This window comes from Mustela erminea, chromosome 15 (genome assembly GCF_009829155.1).
Source record: "Mustela erminea isolate mMusErm1 chromosome 15, mMusErm1.Pri, whole genome shotgun sequence".
Taxonomy (NCBI): domain Eukaryota; kingdom Metazoa; phylum Chordata; class Mammalia; order Carnivora; family Mustelidae; genus Mustela; species Mustela erminea.
In genome coordinates, this window is record NC_045628.1 from 33,373,951 (window position 1) to 33,393,269 (window position 19,319).

The 19,319-nt window shown below is 37.3% G+C and overlaps 1 protein-coding gene across 9 annotated transcripts in view; it reads left to right on the forward strand.

Moving 5' to 3' along the window:
• Window positions 1-19,319, forward strand: part of KLF12 (Kruppel like factor 12) — a 436,672-nt gene that overhangs the window by 238,458 nt on the left and 178,895 nt on the right. For 5 of the 9 annotated variants that reach the window (XM_032315078.1, XM_032315082.1, XM_032315079.1 and 2 more), the window contains one exon: window positions 13,634-13,672. The exons of the other annotated variants lie outside the window; for them this stretch is intronic. In XM_032315078.1, coding sequence (XP_032170969.1) covers window positions 13,634-13,672 — 39 coding nt within the window. The remainder of the gene's footprint in view (window positions 1-13,633; window positions 13,673-19,319) is intronic. 9 annotated transcript variants of the gene reach the window in all.

A 19,319-nucleotide genomic window follows, 5' to 3' on the forward strand; every position in this document is an offset into this window, starting at 1 on the left:
ATCTTTATAAACATTTACAATTTTACTGATGTTTAGTCTGAAGAAAAATGTATTAAACCTACAAAGTTTGTTTTATTATATATCCAGAGTTTGAGATACTACTTTCAGTGGAGCATTCCTTGGTGTTCTCTGTTTTTCTGTAGGTTTTACAATGATAAAATGAAAAGGGGACAATACAATGTAAGTTCAGTTACTAAATTAATGGCTAATTAAATCTCTGGAATTAGAATTTCCTTTTCAATATAATTTAACAAGGACAAGATTACAGGAACTAATACTTGTAGAAATTCTTGGACTTGGGCACAGATACTTTGGTTTTACTCTGCACTGTGTATTTCTGAAGTTGTACTGTTAGCTACCTAGCTTACTAATTGACCAATGGAACAATTCACTACGATAGCAGGATATTTTGGCAGAACCTCATGAAAATTTAAAAAGGTTTAGTGCTGCCTCACGTTTTAGCTAGGCCAGAAACAAAACAAAAACAACCCAAAAGCTTTTACTTGGACAATAAAACAATTATTTAGAAGTGAGAGGTGATTGAATAATGGAATTATGGTTAATAACAGGTTAAATGTGAGTAATGATTAGGTTCCTTCCAAAGGGAGGGAAAAAACCCCTTCAGTGTCTCTAAAATTGTATGTGACTTTTTCGTTTATAATATTTCATCAAGTGTGCCTTAGAAACAGGCTTGCAACCTCTGTGTAATAGGTCTCACGTAGCCATACAAATAAAACAGAGAAGGAGAAGGAGAGAGAGCGTGTGTGCACAGAGGGGAGCAGGGAGGGGCAGAGGAAGAGAGAGAATCTCAAGCAGACTTCCTACTGAACAGAACCTGCCGCGGGGCTCCATCTGAGGACCCCAAGATCATCACCTGAGTCAAAAATCAAGAGTCGGACGCCCAAATGACTGAAACCACCCAGGTGCCCCTGGCACAGGCTTTTTGAGTCTGACAGTCCTGGGCCACCGGATTCTATGTATTCCTTTTCGGCTTCTCAATTTGAACTACTAGGAAACCATCATATGGCTCCCAGGGCCACCATTTGGCCTGTGTTGGCTCGTAGACATCGCTGTTAATTGCTGTTGTTGCTCCCTTCCTCTCCCACTGATGGAATGTTAAAATTATATCTCAATATGTTGCTAGTACCATAGAAAATAAAGGTATAAACTCAGACACTGAAATCACATGACAGCCCTGTAATAAATAATCCAGAATATAGTGACAATAATTTTTATGATCATCATTGAAATGAAGTGACAAAAATTTTCTCAGAGGTAGTTAGGATTTCTGACATTATGTCCTTTGGCCTCTTTGGACCCAAAATGCACAGTGAGCTAACGGCATGAAAATTAAACAAACTGAGTGAGTAATAAGAAAAATACAAATGAGAAATCCTCATTCTGTCACTTAACTGAGGTCGATAAAGTTAGGTAGTACCTTATTCTGTGCTCTCCAGTAGAAATTGCATTTGCTATATTATATACTTAAAAATCCAAGGGAGCCAAAAGCTTTGGAGATGGCTACATAAATGAACTTGGGCATCCCAGAAAACAAATCTGTTACATTTGTGCTAGGTGCAACTACAAGACTGGGTATTCTTAATGACCCTTAATAGCTTTTAATAGCTAAATAGCTAAATAGAACCTTAATAGCTAAACAGAACCTTTAACCATATCTGACATTTTTCCCCAAAGTCCATGGTCGAGAATACTTGGTTTATTTCTGGTCTATTAAGTCTGCATTTCTAGTCTTCTCTTTGCCCTTACCTGCTGTCCAGACATTTGAAGGTTATTGATTGTGTTGTAGTTGTCATTAGAAAATATCTGGTTATTGTCCTTCTTGACAACTTTGTTGTATTCACTAGTATATCTTTAGTTGATTTTGTTATGTGCTGGGTCCAAGAGTGGTGGAAGATTTTGAAACTTCTGAGGCATTAACTTTTCCACATTCCCAGTTGTTAAAATTCAGTTGATCTACGTATGTGAGAATTGTGTGACTTGAAATATGGATAGCGAAACTTTGAAAAAATAATTAAATAGTCTTATTCTTGAATCTGGCTTGAGATACAAACCCTGTTCTTCTTCATAATAATATGAATATCCTAGAAAGATGGCCAGATTTTGATCCCTTTAGTAGACTTTCAAGTATCATGTCAAATTTATCATTCCCTTTTATTTTCCTTGTACTGCTCTCTACTTAGAGGCTTATCATGTATTTGCGGAATGCCATAATTAATACGACTTCAGTCTCTGTGGTTAATTTTAGTGTTTATTGCCCATCTCTTGATGTGAGGATCACTTCATCACCATCTCAGCGTGTTCTGGCACACTCAGACGCCACACACAGACAGCATCTTTTTTTTTTTTTTTTAAATGGTATTGCTTTAAAAATTAATATAGCAATTAGGCACTGGCCAAGTGAGAGGCTATCTTCTTTTAAGATCATGTTACATAAAAACTCTTGTTAGTACAGATGAAAAAGCATAAGGTCTTGATTTGTGGGCCAACTTTTTTTAAAAAAAAAAGTCATAGAGATAATTTTGCAGTGGCACAGGCAGAGGGGCTGATCTGAATAAGGCAGCTGTATCCTATTAGGATCAACTAGTGAAGACTGTACAGATGGATGCCTTAGTGGTTCTCCAAAAGAAATGACACGAACAACAACGACAACGACAGCAAAAACTCAGGATCATATTGCTGGAGCGCACTTATTTTTCGGTTGCTCCTTGTGTAAGACTGGCACCAATCATAGTGGTATCTTCTCACTGAAAGTAGCGTAGGGCGATTGATGGATTGGGTCTTTCTACTTCTGCAGTAAGGAATTATCTGTGAGAATACATTAAAAGGAGAGGAAGAATCTTTAATGTTTTTGATTTAGCAGTGAATCATTACCATGTGCTGACAACGTTTCTTCATTGTGTGGAGAACATTTTAGAATGAATTGTGTGGCTATCATGCTAAATAAAGTAACACCTAAAGGAATACCATAATGAAATCTGGAGAGAACGCAGGCTGTAGAGTTAGAATTATTTTTACTCCCTGGCAGCCCTGTGATCACGTCTGTGAACTTGGGCAATCACTTAATCTTCCTGAGCTTTGGTATCCGCTTCTGTCAAAATGGAAGGATACTCCGCTTCTGCCTCCATCCCTGGTCGAATTTTAGAAGTAATTGAGAGAACGAATGTTAGAGGCCCTGTTGTAATGCCTGAGAATCTTAAATTAAACAACTTGAGTGTGGGAAGTGACTAAGAAACACCTTGCCTCCCTCAGAGTAGTTCAGCATTAAAATTTTACATATTTCCCCCTCCCCCCACTGAGTTTAATTAAATCTGTAACCCTTCTAATGCGCTTCCCCATTCCTTCCCTCCTTACCTGCGCCCTGACATAACATTCGCATTTGGGGATCATAAAAGCCCCAAGTAATTATATTTTTGTTATTTTGCATTTTAAATTATCCTTTATATTTAGTTAGAATGTTGTGTTTAAATGGTCTTAAACATGCATTGAAATAAGCACTGTAGATTATCCAGTTCCATTTTGTACCTGCGGTCCCAAAAGGTAGGCCACAAATTTCCACTGAAAGAATTCACAGGTATGTAAAATAAAATTACATCTTTTAGCCATTAGTATACCTTGGGGAAGTTCATCTGATTCTTTTAAAAACAGCCTTTAATTATAAAACCCCACCCTTCGGTGAAGGCTTTTTAAAAGGTTTTTCATGTTTGGGTTAACATGATGAGATTTATTTCCCTGTTTCACAACTGTGGCTGATGCCTTTACTTTAGGAAGGCACTGACCCTTGAGCTTAGAATGAAGGAAAGGGATATGGAGAATTCTTTGCTGATCTTTATTGCTTTGCCGCATTATGGAAGTTTTCAATTGAGCCAAGGGAACAGGAACCCATTAGTCAGGGGCTGCTGTCACGGAGAAGATTTGTGTTCTCTATTTTGGGGAATGTTTTAGAACTGAGAACCACATATCATTTATAACCATCAGGACAGGGTGAGTTATCCTATAATTTGGGCTAATATATACCCCAGCCCAGAGACACACACACACACACACACACACACACACACGTGCATGTGCCCTTAATAGCAGGTTAATGTGGAGGTAATGTTTCATGCTGAGGACAAGGTGGCCTAAAGATATTTCTATGGCAACAGAAAGGCCCCTACAGATATCTGTCTTCTAAAGTTGCCGTCCTTTATTAGAGGCTGCCTGTTCTACAGACTGTAATTATCATTAGGTAGAGAAAAGGTTGTTGAACGTGGGTGGACCGCTTGGCTGAAGCTTTCTGACTGATTTGTTTAGCTCAGCTTTGAAATAAATTTCAAAGGAATATTAAGAACCTGAGATCATTGTGCTGCTTGTCTCTGTAGGTGAAGCCATAGCTAATTATAGGATGTTTGCTGAACGTGGCTCAGGTTTTTGGACAGACAACATATAAACAGCAACACAAAAACACAATTAAGGGTGATCTATGTTAAACTGTTTTAGCGTGTGTGCAGTTATACTGTTTAGAGAAATCTATTATTTCTTTTAGGGGAAAAGACACTTCAATCAGAACAGGCTCTGAATTAATCAAGTTGTCATTGGAGTGTTTTTGCAGGGCTAACAGTCTATGATTCAAAATTTATCTTCTGTTTTTACAACTAGGACTTAGAACTTCCAAGATTTTTCTTGGTTCTTGGCATAAAATTTATAGCAGATGGGCCAACAAAAATCTTACTCTGATTAGGACGTGTGTGGAGTGTTTCGTATAGCTGCGTTTAGAGTCAAGAGCAGTGCACTGAGTAAGCCAATAGAGTGTCCTTGCTAAAGGAAAAACCTGTAGAAATTAGGCTCATTTTGGCAGCACTGTTGAATTGTCTTTACTTGTTTTCCCCCCAAGAATGAGATTTCAGTTGTATTGTTGCAAAACCCAATTTTTTACCTATGTATGATTAGTTTTTCTTAGAAGTCAGAAATTGTGGTAGTTTCAGAGTCAGTAATCTATGTACTTAGTGAGATTTTTTTCAGGAGTAATAACAGAGCTGCAGAAGACTTTATTTGCATACCATGTAATCATCTCATTAAGGCATAGAACCCTGAATGAATTTCACTGAAGTTGAAAATTATTCTAAAATGTAATATATTGAAAAACATGTATTAAAGGGGTTAGGATGTGTCCTCACATTTTGGAGACACCTGTTTTGCTATGTGACTAGCAATTAATAAAACTTATTGGAAAGAGAGGTGGTTAGGAGCAGAAGGATTCGTCTATTGAGTATTAAGGAATAGCTTAAATAAATTTTGTCTTTAATATGTAGATATCTAGCAAGTCATTTCCTCCCTTGGGTAGTGTACTTTCGTGTGTATGTCAAACCCCTTATGATGACAGATCTCTAATCAGTTTATTGAACAATCTGAATTTGGTCAAGTATTAACGTGGAATTACTTTGTATTTTTCCCGAGGCCCCCCGGGCTCGCATTCCTATCCCTTAATTGACATTTCATTTTGAAGGGTTTCTGTAACTTCTTAGTGAATTTTAGTCATTTCAGTTTCATGCTGCAACCTCATACCCAACTTTAAGCTCTTTTCTTTTGCAGATGGCTCGGAAGAGGAAAGTGAATTCTGTGTTTTTACTTCCTTCTTATTTCTCACCTTGGAATATATCTTAGAGAAGGAGAAGGAGGTGGTGTTGGTCTCTGGGTCAACTTTCATTTCTTTCTTTTAATAGGTGGGAATAGGGGGTGGGAGGGCAGAGGGGCAGTAGTGAGACAGACTCCACAGTTTGATCTGGCTTGGTCTCCTTAACTGCCGATGGCCTCACTGATGCAGAGTTTTCCATATGGACGATGATCACTTTTCTTGCCCTTTCTCAGAGAACCTTCCAAAGCCGGGCAGCCATGTTTCCTTTCAGCCTGCCATTGGTCCCTCCAGCACCCTCTCTGGGCAGGATGCCTCTGGTGGTTGGCCTCCTGAGCAGCTTTGGAGGGTAGGACATCTGGTGCTGACATAACCTTTTCGCCCCACCTCCTTCGACAGCTGCCATCAGAAGAAGCCATATTTCATGGCTTCTTCCCACTGCTGTTGCCTTGTTTGGCCGGATAACTATTCTGAGGTGCCAGCCCAGCTTCCTTCTACAATGTCCCTTAATTCATAGGACCCTCACATAATGTAAAGCCAAAAAGTGGGAGTGTGGGCTGTGTGCTCATTCCACCACCCTTCATTACCTATTGGTCTCTAATTTCTTTTTCCCCGTTTTAGAAGGGTAATCCATAAGTGTATCACCTTAATATATGTCCAATCAAGGCTTGAGATATCAAATTTCACCTTCTTGAAAGTATTGTCCTATTTATGGTAGATTTTGTTGTTGTCCATCCCATTTACCTTTGGCTAAATTAATCCTCCTTTCCCTGCCCTGACAGCCTAGGTAGAGGACAGTTGACTCTCTGATTCTGTCCTTTTTCTCCTAACCTTTCTCTTAAGAACTTAAGAAGTGGGCCAGACTCAGATTATGGTTATGAGTAGCAGAGCTTTTTCAGCCACATTTTTAAAAAGCCCCGAGGGAATTGTCTGGCAGCAGATATTTATGATTCTGTTTAAATAGGAAGTGGCTTATCTTTCTGTCTTCAGCTTTGGGTTAGTGGACAAATCGAGTACAATAGAAAACATCCTACAGATGTCCTATAATAAGGCTTTCTTTAAAAAAGAAGAGGCGCCTGGGTGGCTCAGTGGGTTAAAGCCTCTGCCTTCGGCTCAGGTTATGATCCCAGGGTCTTGGGATCGAGCCCCACATTGGGTTCCTTGTTCAGCAGGGAGCCTGCTTCCCCTATCCTCTCTCTCTGCCTGCCTCTCTGCCTACTTGTGACCTCTCTCTGTCAGATAAATAAATAGAATCTTTAAAAAAATAATAAAGATTAAAAAAGAAGAGGGGGAGAAAAAAATATGCATTGCTGCCATTTGTATCTGAAAATTATTAACCTGATGATCACTTTTTAACATAGGTTAATTTGCCCTTTGAACGTTTTGCAGTGTCTTTTTGGCACAGATGATACAAAAGGGGAATAAAATTTTTAGTAAGAATAAGAAAAGCACTTTAATAGGAAATATACATTAGGGAGGGCTGTTTAACCCAAATTTTAGAGGTCAAGTTCTCTGTCTTAGAGGAAGTGAAATTTAAGTTCATGACTAGAGGAGAAATGGGAGTTAGGCAGGTGGCAGGAACAAGGGAGAAGACTTCACCGGCAGGGATCACCATCTTCCCTTGGGCCCAGAATGAAGAGGGAACATGGAACCTTGAAGGTCCAGAATATTCCATTTATAGGGCCAGTAGGGCTGATACAAGTGGACTAATATGATTGTAAAGAAATAAACAGAAACCATATCATAAGAAGGGTTTGAAAATTATCCTAAGAAAATTGGAGAACAGATGAAACACTTGAAGTAGGGGCCTGATGTTGTGAGATGTGTATAATAGAACGATTGCTGGTACTTTGGGAGATACGAGACTGAAGAGGACAAGGAAAGCAGGACACTGCCCTCGCTACATGAGTTTGAGTTAACAAAGTTAACTTTCATTTGAGGCAGTCTCTCCCCTCCCCCCACCATAAAAAAGCTTTCTTCAATTATTTCAGTATGTTGCGAATGTGATATTCTCTCCTTTCACCATGACTTAGAAATTTCAAGGTGATTTTGCCACGGGAAGCAGATTGAGAACACAAGCGTGAGTGTACATGAACTTTACTATCATGTCAAAGATAGACATGCCAGATCTAAAAGTAACTATTGGTTTCTCAGGTCTGGTGCATTTTGAGATTAGATGTGGAATATGACACAAGCCTTTGCTCAAGAGAGAATTTTTTTTTTTTTTTTTGTATTATCAGTTTAGAATTTTTAACCAATAAAACATAGATAGAATAAAGTGGAAAGCTTCACTTTCACAAACAATCCAATCTGTCATTCTCTTGGTGGGGAACCAATCATTAGTCTTTGTATTACAGCAGGAAAAAACTTGAGTCCGTCGTTCAGGGACCATGTTTATGGACTTAATGAATCTCCAAAACCAAAAAGAGTTTTTAGGTTCTAAGGTAAAGAACAAAATGTGACAAGAATTGCTGTTTTTAAAGAAGAGAGCCTAGATTTAGAGAAATTCTTATTAGACCTTGAAATGCTTCAAAGAAGAAATGAATTAGTTGGTGAAAACCGAATATCAGATCTAGATTATGCTGTTCTGATGATTTTTATGTTAACTTTTTTTTTTTTTTTTTTTTTTTTGGTAGATTAAGCTGAAAATGCCACACTTTTGCTATCAGCTTTTTCTAATGTCTTACAGCCTTGGAAGCTCACTGGTTCTGTGGCGGGGTTCCACGGTCGTCCTCAGCATATGGCTTGGCACAGACTGGACATTCAGGAAGTCTTCCCTTCTGTCACACTTCCTTTACTTTTGCTCTCAGTGTGATAGTTTGATTTCATCAGAAATTGTTTCTCATCCAAAGATATAAAATCAGTTAATTGGGGACTGTTTGTTCAATATAACCTATTATCTGAGTTCTAAGGAACTCATCAGAGGCAGCATGTCTTGCCTTACAGCAGATAATTTTGATATTACTTCTTTTGAATGTGAAGGATGCTTGGAGCATGATTCCTCAAAAACCCGTCTTTGATTGTAGCCTCTTGGTATGTTTCCCTTTTCCAGAATCCTATGGTAATTTCTCACTGACCTATTTCCTAATGAGCAAACTTCAGATCTAGGGCTGCAAAACTTGCTAACCTAACATCAGTACTACCTTATTTTCCATTCCGGTCAGGTCAGTCTTTTGCTGTGTCCTGTCATTCATTCTTCTCTGGGGGTATCCCCGACTCTCATCCCATGCCCGGGTACTGCCAGCCATGGCTGTCCATGGCTGTTCATTCAACACATGGCTCTTTATTCACTCAGTGACCTTTCTGTTCAGTGTCAGCGTTGCTCACTGCCCACCCTGAAGACAGTAGGTTGACTGCTATGGATCAAGGCACGTGATTTCCTTTTCTCATGTCTCAGGTCTTGAATATACTTTCATATGGGTGAAGTTCCATTGCCCGAACCAAACAGACAAGGGAATAATTATGGTATGTGAAAACTCCTACCTGGTTGGCAGGTGGAGATGTTGGCTACATGTCTACTAGGCATTTCTGCATACCACTGGAAAAAATTACTTAACTCTCTGGGTTTTGGGTGATTTGTTTTTGTTTTGTTTTGTTTTTCACTGTAGAATAAGGGCAAAAGAGTTCTAAGTTCTTTAGCAGTTCTAGGATATATAAAAATAAATTCATTTATGACACCGAAGTTAAACTTTAAGTAACCTCAGCCATTTAGGATAGCTCTGAATCTGGAAACTGAATAAAAGCGAGGATCTGGCAGCGAAGAAGCAGCTTCTCATTCATTATCCAGCAGGGGTGGAACTAGTGAGGAAATGTTGAAGAACCACAGATCCAACTCAGACTGGGGCTGCATGGCTCATGAACGGGGGGATAACCGCAAAGAAAGACTTTCGCTGGTTGGCTTTCTTATGACGCCAAGGCATCTTGGATATAAGCCAAGAAATATGGGAGGATTAAGAAGAAAAGGAGACAGAAAAATGAATAAAAAGGAAATCCATTGTTAAAGAAGAACTATTACTCTATAATCCTCTCAGTAAATCCTGACATTTGATAGAATTCAACAGCCATTCCTTATAAAAATACTGAAAAATGGAACTTATTTAATACTGGAATAGGAGTTTCTTCTAACTAATATTTAACATGATATTTAATGGAAAAAAATAACAAGAGTTTCCATCAAAATCAGAAAACAAACAGCCTATTAGAACAATCATCATTATTATTACTGTTCTTATATTTTGTTTTAGAATACCTACTCAGTGTCTACATGGAACACAAAAAGAATAAGCAGTGGATAATTTTAGATAAATATTTCATTAATTCAAGAGAATGTGATTGAGTACCTCAAATTAAAGAAAAGAGTGGTTAAATGACTTGAATTCAGTAAACTAAGGGTGCTTTTAAAATAAATAGCATATCTATGCTCCATTAATAGCTAAATCAAAAATATAATGGCGTTCTTGGTGGCAACCTATTACAAACTACCTAGACGTAAATTTTAAAAGAATAAAAAAGGCGATGAGATTAGGGGATCCAGAGAGTCTCTTAGATCCCCATAAGCTCTAAAGGCTGTACTCCGTAACCTCCTTATAGGGCATTATTTCATCGCTGGTCTGACTGGGCACATATATACACATGTGCTCTGTGCGCATGCGTGTGTGCTCACGTCTGTGGTTTATAGACATCTGGAAAGTGAGGGCAGTTTTACAGATTTTGAGACTCAAAGTGCTAATTAGTCCTTACTGAAGACTGAATGTCTCTTAGCATCATCCATTCTGTTGCAAATTATGTTTTCCAAGTTCTCTGGCCCCCTGGCTTTTCAAGAAGGTTGACCAGTGGGAGACATTGGCAGGCAAGTAGGAAAGCTAAATGAATAGAAAAGTAGGGTTCTCTCTCTCTCTTACATGCGCAGCATTTTCTAGCAGTGGCTGTCTCTGTCTCCCAGCTCCTGGGGCAGTCCCTACTGTTGTTCCAATTCCATTCAAATGAAGCCAGCCCTGGACACTTTCAACATCCTTTTCTCCTTTGCCTTTCCAGTTCATGGGATGAGACTGGCTCTGGGAGTTTCTGGTGTTGCTAATCTGGGTTACTTCACTATTCTTCACTATTCTCCAAGCTCTGTTGTTACCTGTATTATATCTCCTCTTTTTAAAATACCCAGCGTGGCACCTGTCTCTTTACTGGACCTGATTTAGAGAAACCCACTATTGTGTTTCTTTCTTTAAAAAAAAAAAAAAATCTATATAGAGCAGTATCTGGCACATCGTAAACACTCAATATTGTTGATCGAATGCATTCTAAAACAATGAAGGTGAGGAAAAATGAGCTGATCAAATTATTTTCAGATATTCAGCTAAAGCTAATGAAAAGATCTGCACCACACACATAATTAAATTAGATCACATGGATTGTGTTTATTTAGTCATTAGCAAAGAGATTGGAAGGTGCCCCTCTTTCTGACCCAGTGCTAATTGGAAGAGTAATGCAGAGGTGTGGGTCATGGATTTTTTGAAGCTTGCCTTTTCAAAATCAGATATTAGGAAGTCGGCTTCGGGGCTGAAAAGCAGTCAGCAAAATAGGAAACAACTAGAGGGTTGTGTGTGTGTGTCTTTTGTTTTTTATTTTTGAAGTTTTCTCTCTCGATCACTATATTATCTGAACCCATTTACACTGGCAGCAAAAGTGGTTGATTTCAATCATCCGTCTATTTTTTATTTTAACAAAAGCAATATGTTCTTGATATAAGAAACAATCAAAGATGGTTGTGGCTAAAAAATAGTAGCTTCACCGCACTTATCTCCATCCCCACAGATGTAACCAAGGTAGGTGGTGCGTTGTAACAGCAGGATGGCCTGTGCCTATATTAAGAATATGCAAATTGCTTCTTGCAGAATATACTCATTTGTAACTTTTTTTTTCCTTAACTGAAGAAGATAACTGAGACATCTCTCTCTAGCAATTTGCAGCTCTAAGCCATTTATTTCAATAGCTGTGTAGTACCCTATAGTATGGATATAGCCTAGTTTATTTGTCAGATTCCTAACTAATGGGCATTGGATTTTTGTCGATGGCTTCTGCCATAGCAATTTAGACAAGATAGGAATTTGGTTGGGGTGTGTGTGTGTGTGAATCTCCATAGTTCCTAATACTCCTATTTCATATAAACATTTTATCTGCCAAAGTGGATAAAAACCTTAGTGGCTATGATCTTAGAGTGTTCAAATACAACTAAATATATGTGTAGTCATTTGATTGTGACATTTTAAAAAATGTTCACTCAAAGTTCTTTCCAAAATTAGTTTTATTACTTGAGAACAGTAATACTGTTCTGTTGCAGTGAAGAGTTAGAGTTGATCCTGAAGAAGTGAGATCACTGTGTTTTTGTTTTTGTTTTTTTTTTAAATAATTGTACTCTCTTTGCCTTCCATTGTTGCCCCATTATTTTCTTGGGTTATTCCAGAATAATGTTTAGGTTATGAAACAGTTCAGAAGAGACTTCTGCTGATAGAGAAGAGTTTGTAGATTCTAAAACGAGTCCTTAGTAAGATATCCAAATCCAGAGTTTTTGAATTCTTTTTTTTTTTTAAAGATTTTATTTATTTATTTGATAGAGAGATAGATCACAAGTGGGCAGAGAGAGAGAGAAAGGAGGAAGCAGGCTCCCCACTGAGCAGAGAGAGCCCCACGTGGGGCTGGATCCCAGGACCCTGAGATCATGACCTGAGCTTAACCCACTGAGCTACCCAGGTGCCCCAGAGTCTTTGAATTCTTAACTTAATACCGTTAAAACAACAAACTGGGCCGTAAAGTAAATTCTTGCCACCGAGTTTCTTCTTGTACTACAACACAGGTGCCAATACCAGGAAGTTGTATTCTAGAAGGTTAGTGACTACTTGGGTGGGGGAGGATTAATTACTTTGGCTTTTGAATTCAACGTTTCAAACCTGTATTTAAATTTATTTTAACTTTTTTTGGAAGATAATTATGTTATTATGTTACGTTGCTCAGGAGTTTCTCATGATTACTCTGCCTAACTAATAAGAAAGAAAGAAATGATCCAGAAATACAAGCTATCAACAGAAACTTCATGAGAAATGAAACTTAGAGGAAAACTGTAGAGTTTACAAATTTTTGCCTTTCTTGTCATCTACATGTGCAACAGCAGCCACCTGTTCAGAAGAAGATAAAAGTTGATGTATATAAATGGGTCCTCCCCAAGAAAAGATGGTAATATCCCCATTTTGGTTAAGAAGGCAAGAAAATGCACAATTATCATAGAAGTTTCCTTCTAAAGCCAACTTTGAGTATGATTATTTGGAACATGTACTTGTCCAAAACCCATCATCCCCTATGGTTCTTGAAAGCTGTATTTCTGGGCCTTCATTTCATTTTTAAATTTCATTTTTTTAAGGCAGAAGTAATTCAGTTACAGCATGTATTAATATAAGAAATTATTGAAGAAGTGACCTTTATTTGTCCCATCTGTAATGTATTCAGCTGTTAGAGGACAGGAGATGGTTCTTACTCTAGGTCATTCTAGGCAAGTGGGATTTTTATCCTTATGTAGCCGCAATGTGGGAGGCAGTCTGCATTTTCTGAAATATGTGAAAATTTATTTTAAAAGAACATTTGATTTTTAATATAAAAATGTAAATCTTTGGACCAAAGTTTATTCTTGTAATCTTCCCTAACTTACCCCTACTCATGAAAATATGTTTATATGTATGTGCATGTTTCCTAAATGAGCTTTTAGCTTTCTATTGGAAGTATTTCTGGTTTTGTCCTTTCATTTTTAGTTTTCATTCATGTGAAAAGAAATGTTAGAATAGTCTAGGAAAATGCATTCCATATTTTGAGTTTTCAGCTAAAAAGTTAGAATTCAGATTCTTTGACATGTTTACAAGGGTTTTGAGCATTTTCAAAAAAATATGTATTGTTTCCGTTTTCAACATTTACTTTATCTTTGGAAGTGTAAAATTACTAGTTTCTTTTGAATTCTTTTAGGACAGTCCATTGGATTGCACATGGTTAAAGTCTATTGAAATAAGTGTCTGTTAATTTTTTAAAACTTCCATTAAACAATTTAACTTTGTCTCCCTTCAGTCATCATTGCCTACAATTAATTATACAATAACAACTCCACTTAAAATTATGTGATGTGATCTTTTAAAAATAAAACTTAATGGGATTAAATGGATTATTTTTTTTTCATGAGAAAATCCCGTAACCGAATGAATTTTTTCTGCTCTTTTTATGGAAAGAGTACTTAGGGTTAATATCAAAAAGTTTAAGCAAACACATAGAAATTTTATAAGGTTAACTACTTAGTGCTTACTAGCTAAGACGTTTTTGGTAATAATTTCTTGAATTATGGCCCAAAGTGATGCTAAAATCATTGATCCTTTACACTTACATGAGGCAGAAGATAAAGAATCCAGTTTAGTGAGTGGGGATGAGTCAAAGGAAAATTATTGTTATTTATCTGATAATAAACTACAAACAAGACTAGATACTGTCCTCCTATGGCACGTTGAAAGACACTGTGTGTGTTCTCTGCCTCAAATATATTCATGGTCAATATTTGATAAGTCAATGATCCTATTTTAGTGTTACTCTCAATTGAATTCCGTAAACCATTACTTAGAGGAAATCTTGTAAAAAGTAGGCCTATATATCCACTGTTTTAGTTAATTCTTTGATTTTTGTATTTGGAGAAATGGAAAACCTATTTCATATTAGAAAGTTTCCCTCACAACCAACATTTTGAAAAGATGTGATTATATTTAATTCCTTTTTTCTTACAATTTTCTAAAAAAAGTAGCACAGTGACATTTTGTTTAAATATTTTTTAAATTATTTTGTTGTCGACCCAACTTTTTACTAATTTTTAAAATTGTATTAACCCTTTATTTTATATTATCCTTGCTGATATTTTTAAAATAAAAACATCTCAGAAACTTAATTATACTATTGGGTCTTTTGGATGAAAGGTAATCTTTCAAAACTTGATTTTTAAATGTGTGTATATGCTGACTTTTTTTTTTTTTAAGATTTTATTTATTTATTTGACAGAGAGAGATCATAAGTAGGCAGAGAGGCAGGCAGAGAGAGAGGAAGGGAAGCAGGCCCTCTGCTGAGCAGAGAGCCCGATGCGATACGGGACTCCATCCCAGGACCTTGAGATCATGACCTGAGCCGAAGGCAGCAGCTTAACCCACTGAGCCCCATATGCTGACTTTTTTTAAACAAGTGAAAACAAGTTCATTAACGTGTGTACCTTTTGTATATGTTAACATATGTATATGTTAACAATGGGTTAAGTCCTTGATTTTCAAATTTAACCCACATATCTGTCTTTGGGTTTTCTATAGGTGTCTTAGCAATCAGGCATTAAAATCATAGCACCTGGTCATTGAGGAGAAGAAGAATAATTGCTTAGTAAATATGTATGTTGGGAAATTAAAAGGTTAACTTCTCAGATCTCTAGTTTCTTGATGTATATAATAAACATAGTTCCCGCATTGTAGGTGTTAAGCAGTTTTGTCCTGCCTGTGTACCTAGGTGTTCAAGGACATCGCTATCACTGATGGTTAGAGTAATTTGAACTTTGGACTCCTAATGTCATAAGTCATTATAAAGGGACTATAAAGATAAAATGGAAATTTGCCTTTATAGATGTATGTGCACACATACATATACAGATACATATATACACACATACACACTTACATACATAGATCTGTACATTGATATGCATACTTATCTATAAATGTAGCTTCTGCCCACCTAGTGGCATTCTGTGCCTCTCCCCAATCTTCCAACTCCCTTTTAAAAGTAGGGCACAGGTGCATGCTTTGATTTGGATTCCATTAGAAACTATGCAGAAGGACTTGTGATATGAAAAGATTCTGACAAGTCTAAATAAATCAGTCTGGAACTAAAATAATCTGTGAAGGTCCATTAGCTTACGTGATCAGTGTGGTTCCTATGTTGCAGATTTACAGAAACATGATACTAAAATTTTTAGTGTTCAGTGGTTTTTCACTTGTTGACCATATTTTCTAAATGACTTTTCCAAGCAGTGAAGCCTTCATAGTTAAGCTTTTTGAAAATAAAGGAAGAGTACAAAGCATGACAGCAGAAAAGACTCAAGTGTTGAGTCCTCTCAAGTCCCCTAAAGTCTTATGAGATTTCTTACTTTTCAAAAGGTATTTTATTCTTGTAAGAAAGGTTCATAAACCATAAAAACATTTATTTTTTGTGGATTGGTTGTTTCTTTTTTGACAAATCCAGTAAGTTTTGTGTATCTCTTTTTTCATTTTTCTCCTTTTGGATATTACTTACCATATTGTTTTTAAGAAACAGAAAGAAGCACAATAACCTTTTTAACTAATGCAGATGAAAGACAAAGAAAATCTATTCTTCTCCTGATAAAGTTTTCATGAAACAATAAGTAATAGAATTATGCATGCTGAATGTTGTCTTCGGTGCTTTGAATAGCAGCAAGATCTAATTTCCCCACCAAAAGCCTTCGTAATTCAAGGCAGCCTTAATGATTTAACAAAACTATTATAATAAAAATATTAAGAGATAACCTAACATCATCTCTAAAGTCTAAATTCTTTTTATCTAAAAATTATAAAGTTTTTCATCAGATATTTTAATTTAATGATCAATATCAGTGTTTGTTTTATTACAAATAAAACAAATTTACAAAAGACCATCATATTATTATGCATTCAGTCATTTGTCATACAGTCCTTTATTTTGGTTTGCCTGAGAAAACTGTTTCAGAATTCATTTTTTTTATTCATGGAAATAAAATTTGGACAACTTTAGATAAATATTTATTTGTTTACAAAGATTTTAAAGGTCAATTAGATGAATAGATGGATAGGAGTAGTATTTTTAAAATCAATTTAAACAAAACAGACCTTTTGTTAAAAAATGAAATGGACTTTTTATTAGCTTTGCTCTCTTTAAGTTTTTTAAAAATTATTTAGTGTGTGGATGGATGGCCTTAGAGTATCCATCTAGATTAAAATTGGGCAGCCCATACTTCTGCAGTGGCCCATGTATCACCGATTTCTGTTTTTGAAATTATTCGGTGTTTCTGATGCTGATTAATTTTGTGAGTGTGTGATCAGAGCTAGTGAGTGAGTGATTTTGATCTTGACACTAACAAAATTTATACCTTGATTTTCTTTTCTTTTCTTTCTTTCTTTATTTATTTTTAAACATTTGGCATTTTGAAGGTTCCAGTAGAGTTGTTTCTCTCTCTGGTGATATGGTTAATGCCATTATACAAGAAGAGCCCTTGCTGTGTACCCTGTTGCTACTAGTTAATTTTGTCATTTGGCTACAATTAAGCACAGATTTTCCAGCACTAAGCACCGATTTAATGCAGAATTAAAGGATGTCCTGGAAGGTAGCTAGAGAGAATCTGAGAGAGTCTGTGTGCTCTGTGTTTGTGTATAGAACTGGCCTCTCTACTTAACTCTCTAGCAAGAACGTCAGCCCTCCAGATCCAGACTATCAGGGGCATATTGTAGGTACCCGGAAGCTAGAATTTCAAAGACTTTCAACTTCGTCGCACTGCCATACGTTGGCGCCCCGTGACGTTTGTCCCTTTTTGAAACCTGTTCAGCTGATGCTTCTGTAAAACCTCCAGTACTACAGCCCGTCTGAATGATCGGTTCCTTACCTTGTCATCCCCGTCTTGGTGTAGGTAGCACCAACCGTTGTTGAATTTCGTAAGCTAAAACTATAGGAGTTATCCTGGATACCCTTTGCTCCTTCATCTTCCACATCGAATTCCTGACTTCTCAATATGCCTTACCTCTGAATTCCTCTCCACCTCCACAGTTTGCTCACCCAAACTGCACCGAGAGCCTCTTCAGGGGTACGTAACTTCCATGTTTACCCCTTCAGCCCATACTCTACGTAGCAGGTTTTTCTTCTTACTTAGAACTTTTCAGCATTTTCCCATTTCTCTTAGAATGAAAGCTATTTTTCATTCATAGTTTTCAAGTCCTTGGCCTGTCCCCCTCCCTGGATATCTCTTTTCCTGGGTATCCGACAACTTCTTCCTCTGGCTCTTACTTCAAGTCTTGATTTAAATGACCACTGTCACTAAGCCTGGGTATCTGACAACTTCTTCCTCTGGCTCTTACTTCAAGTCTTGATTCAAATGATCACTATCACTGATCCTTCCATTACCTCCTATTTGAAAGTGCGGCTGCTTCATTGGGCTGGCTGGTGATGAGAGCAAAGTGTAGAAGCAGGAAGACAAGTCTGTAGACTTCTTGGGAGTTGAGACTAGAGATGGGGGTGACTTGGACTAGGTTTGTGATATTAGAAGGTTCTAGAAGTTTAGTGAAAAGTGGTCACTGATAGATTGGGTTTTAGGGTTGATAAAAGAGAGAGGGTTGTTTGGTCTGGAGCTCCTAAGTAGATGTTGATAATGTAATGACATAGGGAAGACTGTAAAAGGAGATGACTTTTTACTGGGAAGAGAAATTAAGAGTGTTGTTCTGAGTTTGTTAGATTTGGATGCTAAGTGAAGATTTCAAATGAACTAATGGCTGTGGGGACCTGTGTTTGGAAATGGAGGTTTCATAGTGAATGCTATATGAGATTTCATAAAAGAGTGTAAACAGAGAAGAGGGTGCAGGACTAACCCTGAGGAATTTCAGTACTGAAAGCTTGAGCACAGTATGTGGAGTCAGTAAAGAAGACTACCAGGTGCACAGGCAAAAACCCAGGCAAGTACAGTGCTCCAGAGCTCAAAAGAAACAAAATACTTAACAGGTGATTATTCAATGTTGAATCTTATGAAACATCAAAGAAAATGAAAAAAAGCAAGTAAGCAATGGACTGGCAGCAAGGAGATCATTCATTGGTGGTCTTTTTTTTTTTTTTTTAATCCAGTGTCTTGATAACAGATCTTGGTAGCCAATATTGTGGTCAGTGGTTCCATGACCACTGGTTCCATGTGGCAGTTTAAGTTTAAATGTAAATCAATTCAAATAAAATAATTCCTCAGCTGGGGCTAGGGGCTACCATATTGGACAGTGAGGATGGCTAACATTTTCATCATTGCAGAAAATTCCATTGGGCAGTGCTGCTGCAGAAGGCAAGTGCAGCTCTGAGTGTACTCATCCTCTCTTGGTCTGGCAGACACCTGTCCCTTTGGGGAGGGGTTATGGCCAGAGGAAGACCAGAGCCAAAGGCTTTGAAGCCTTGGATCCAGGATACCCATTCTAAAGGGGATATTGCCCGGTAGAGCAGTGAAAAAGGAAGTATGATTGGTTGCGAGGACAACGGGAGTGATTATACAATTCTTTTCTTTTCTTGACTATAAATTCTCATTTATTTTATGCACGTGTGGGAGAGGTAAAGGACACTGGAGCAAATGGTTTTGGTGGCTTACGTTGTCTGAGAAAATTTGACTGAATAGGCAGTACTTGGGCTGGTATGAAGATGAATAACATTCAGATCCACAGAGGGTCAGGGGGTACTCTTCTGCCGAGGGAAGAGAAAAATACAGGTACAGTTGTGTTCTAGACATATCAACACATTTCACCCTCAGCACAAGTGTAGGAAGTAATGTTGTTAATATCCTCATTCTCCAGATGAAAAAAGAGTTGCGTCTTATTCTAAGAAATGAGACTGATAGGTAAACTGAAAT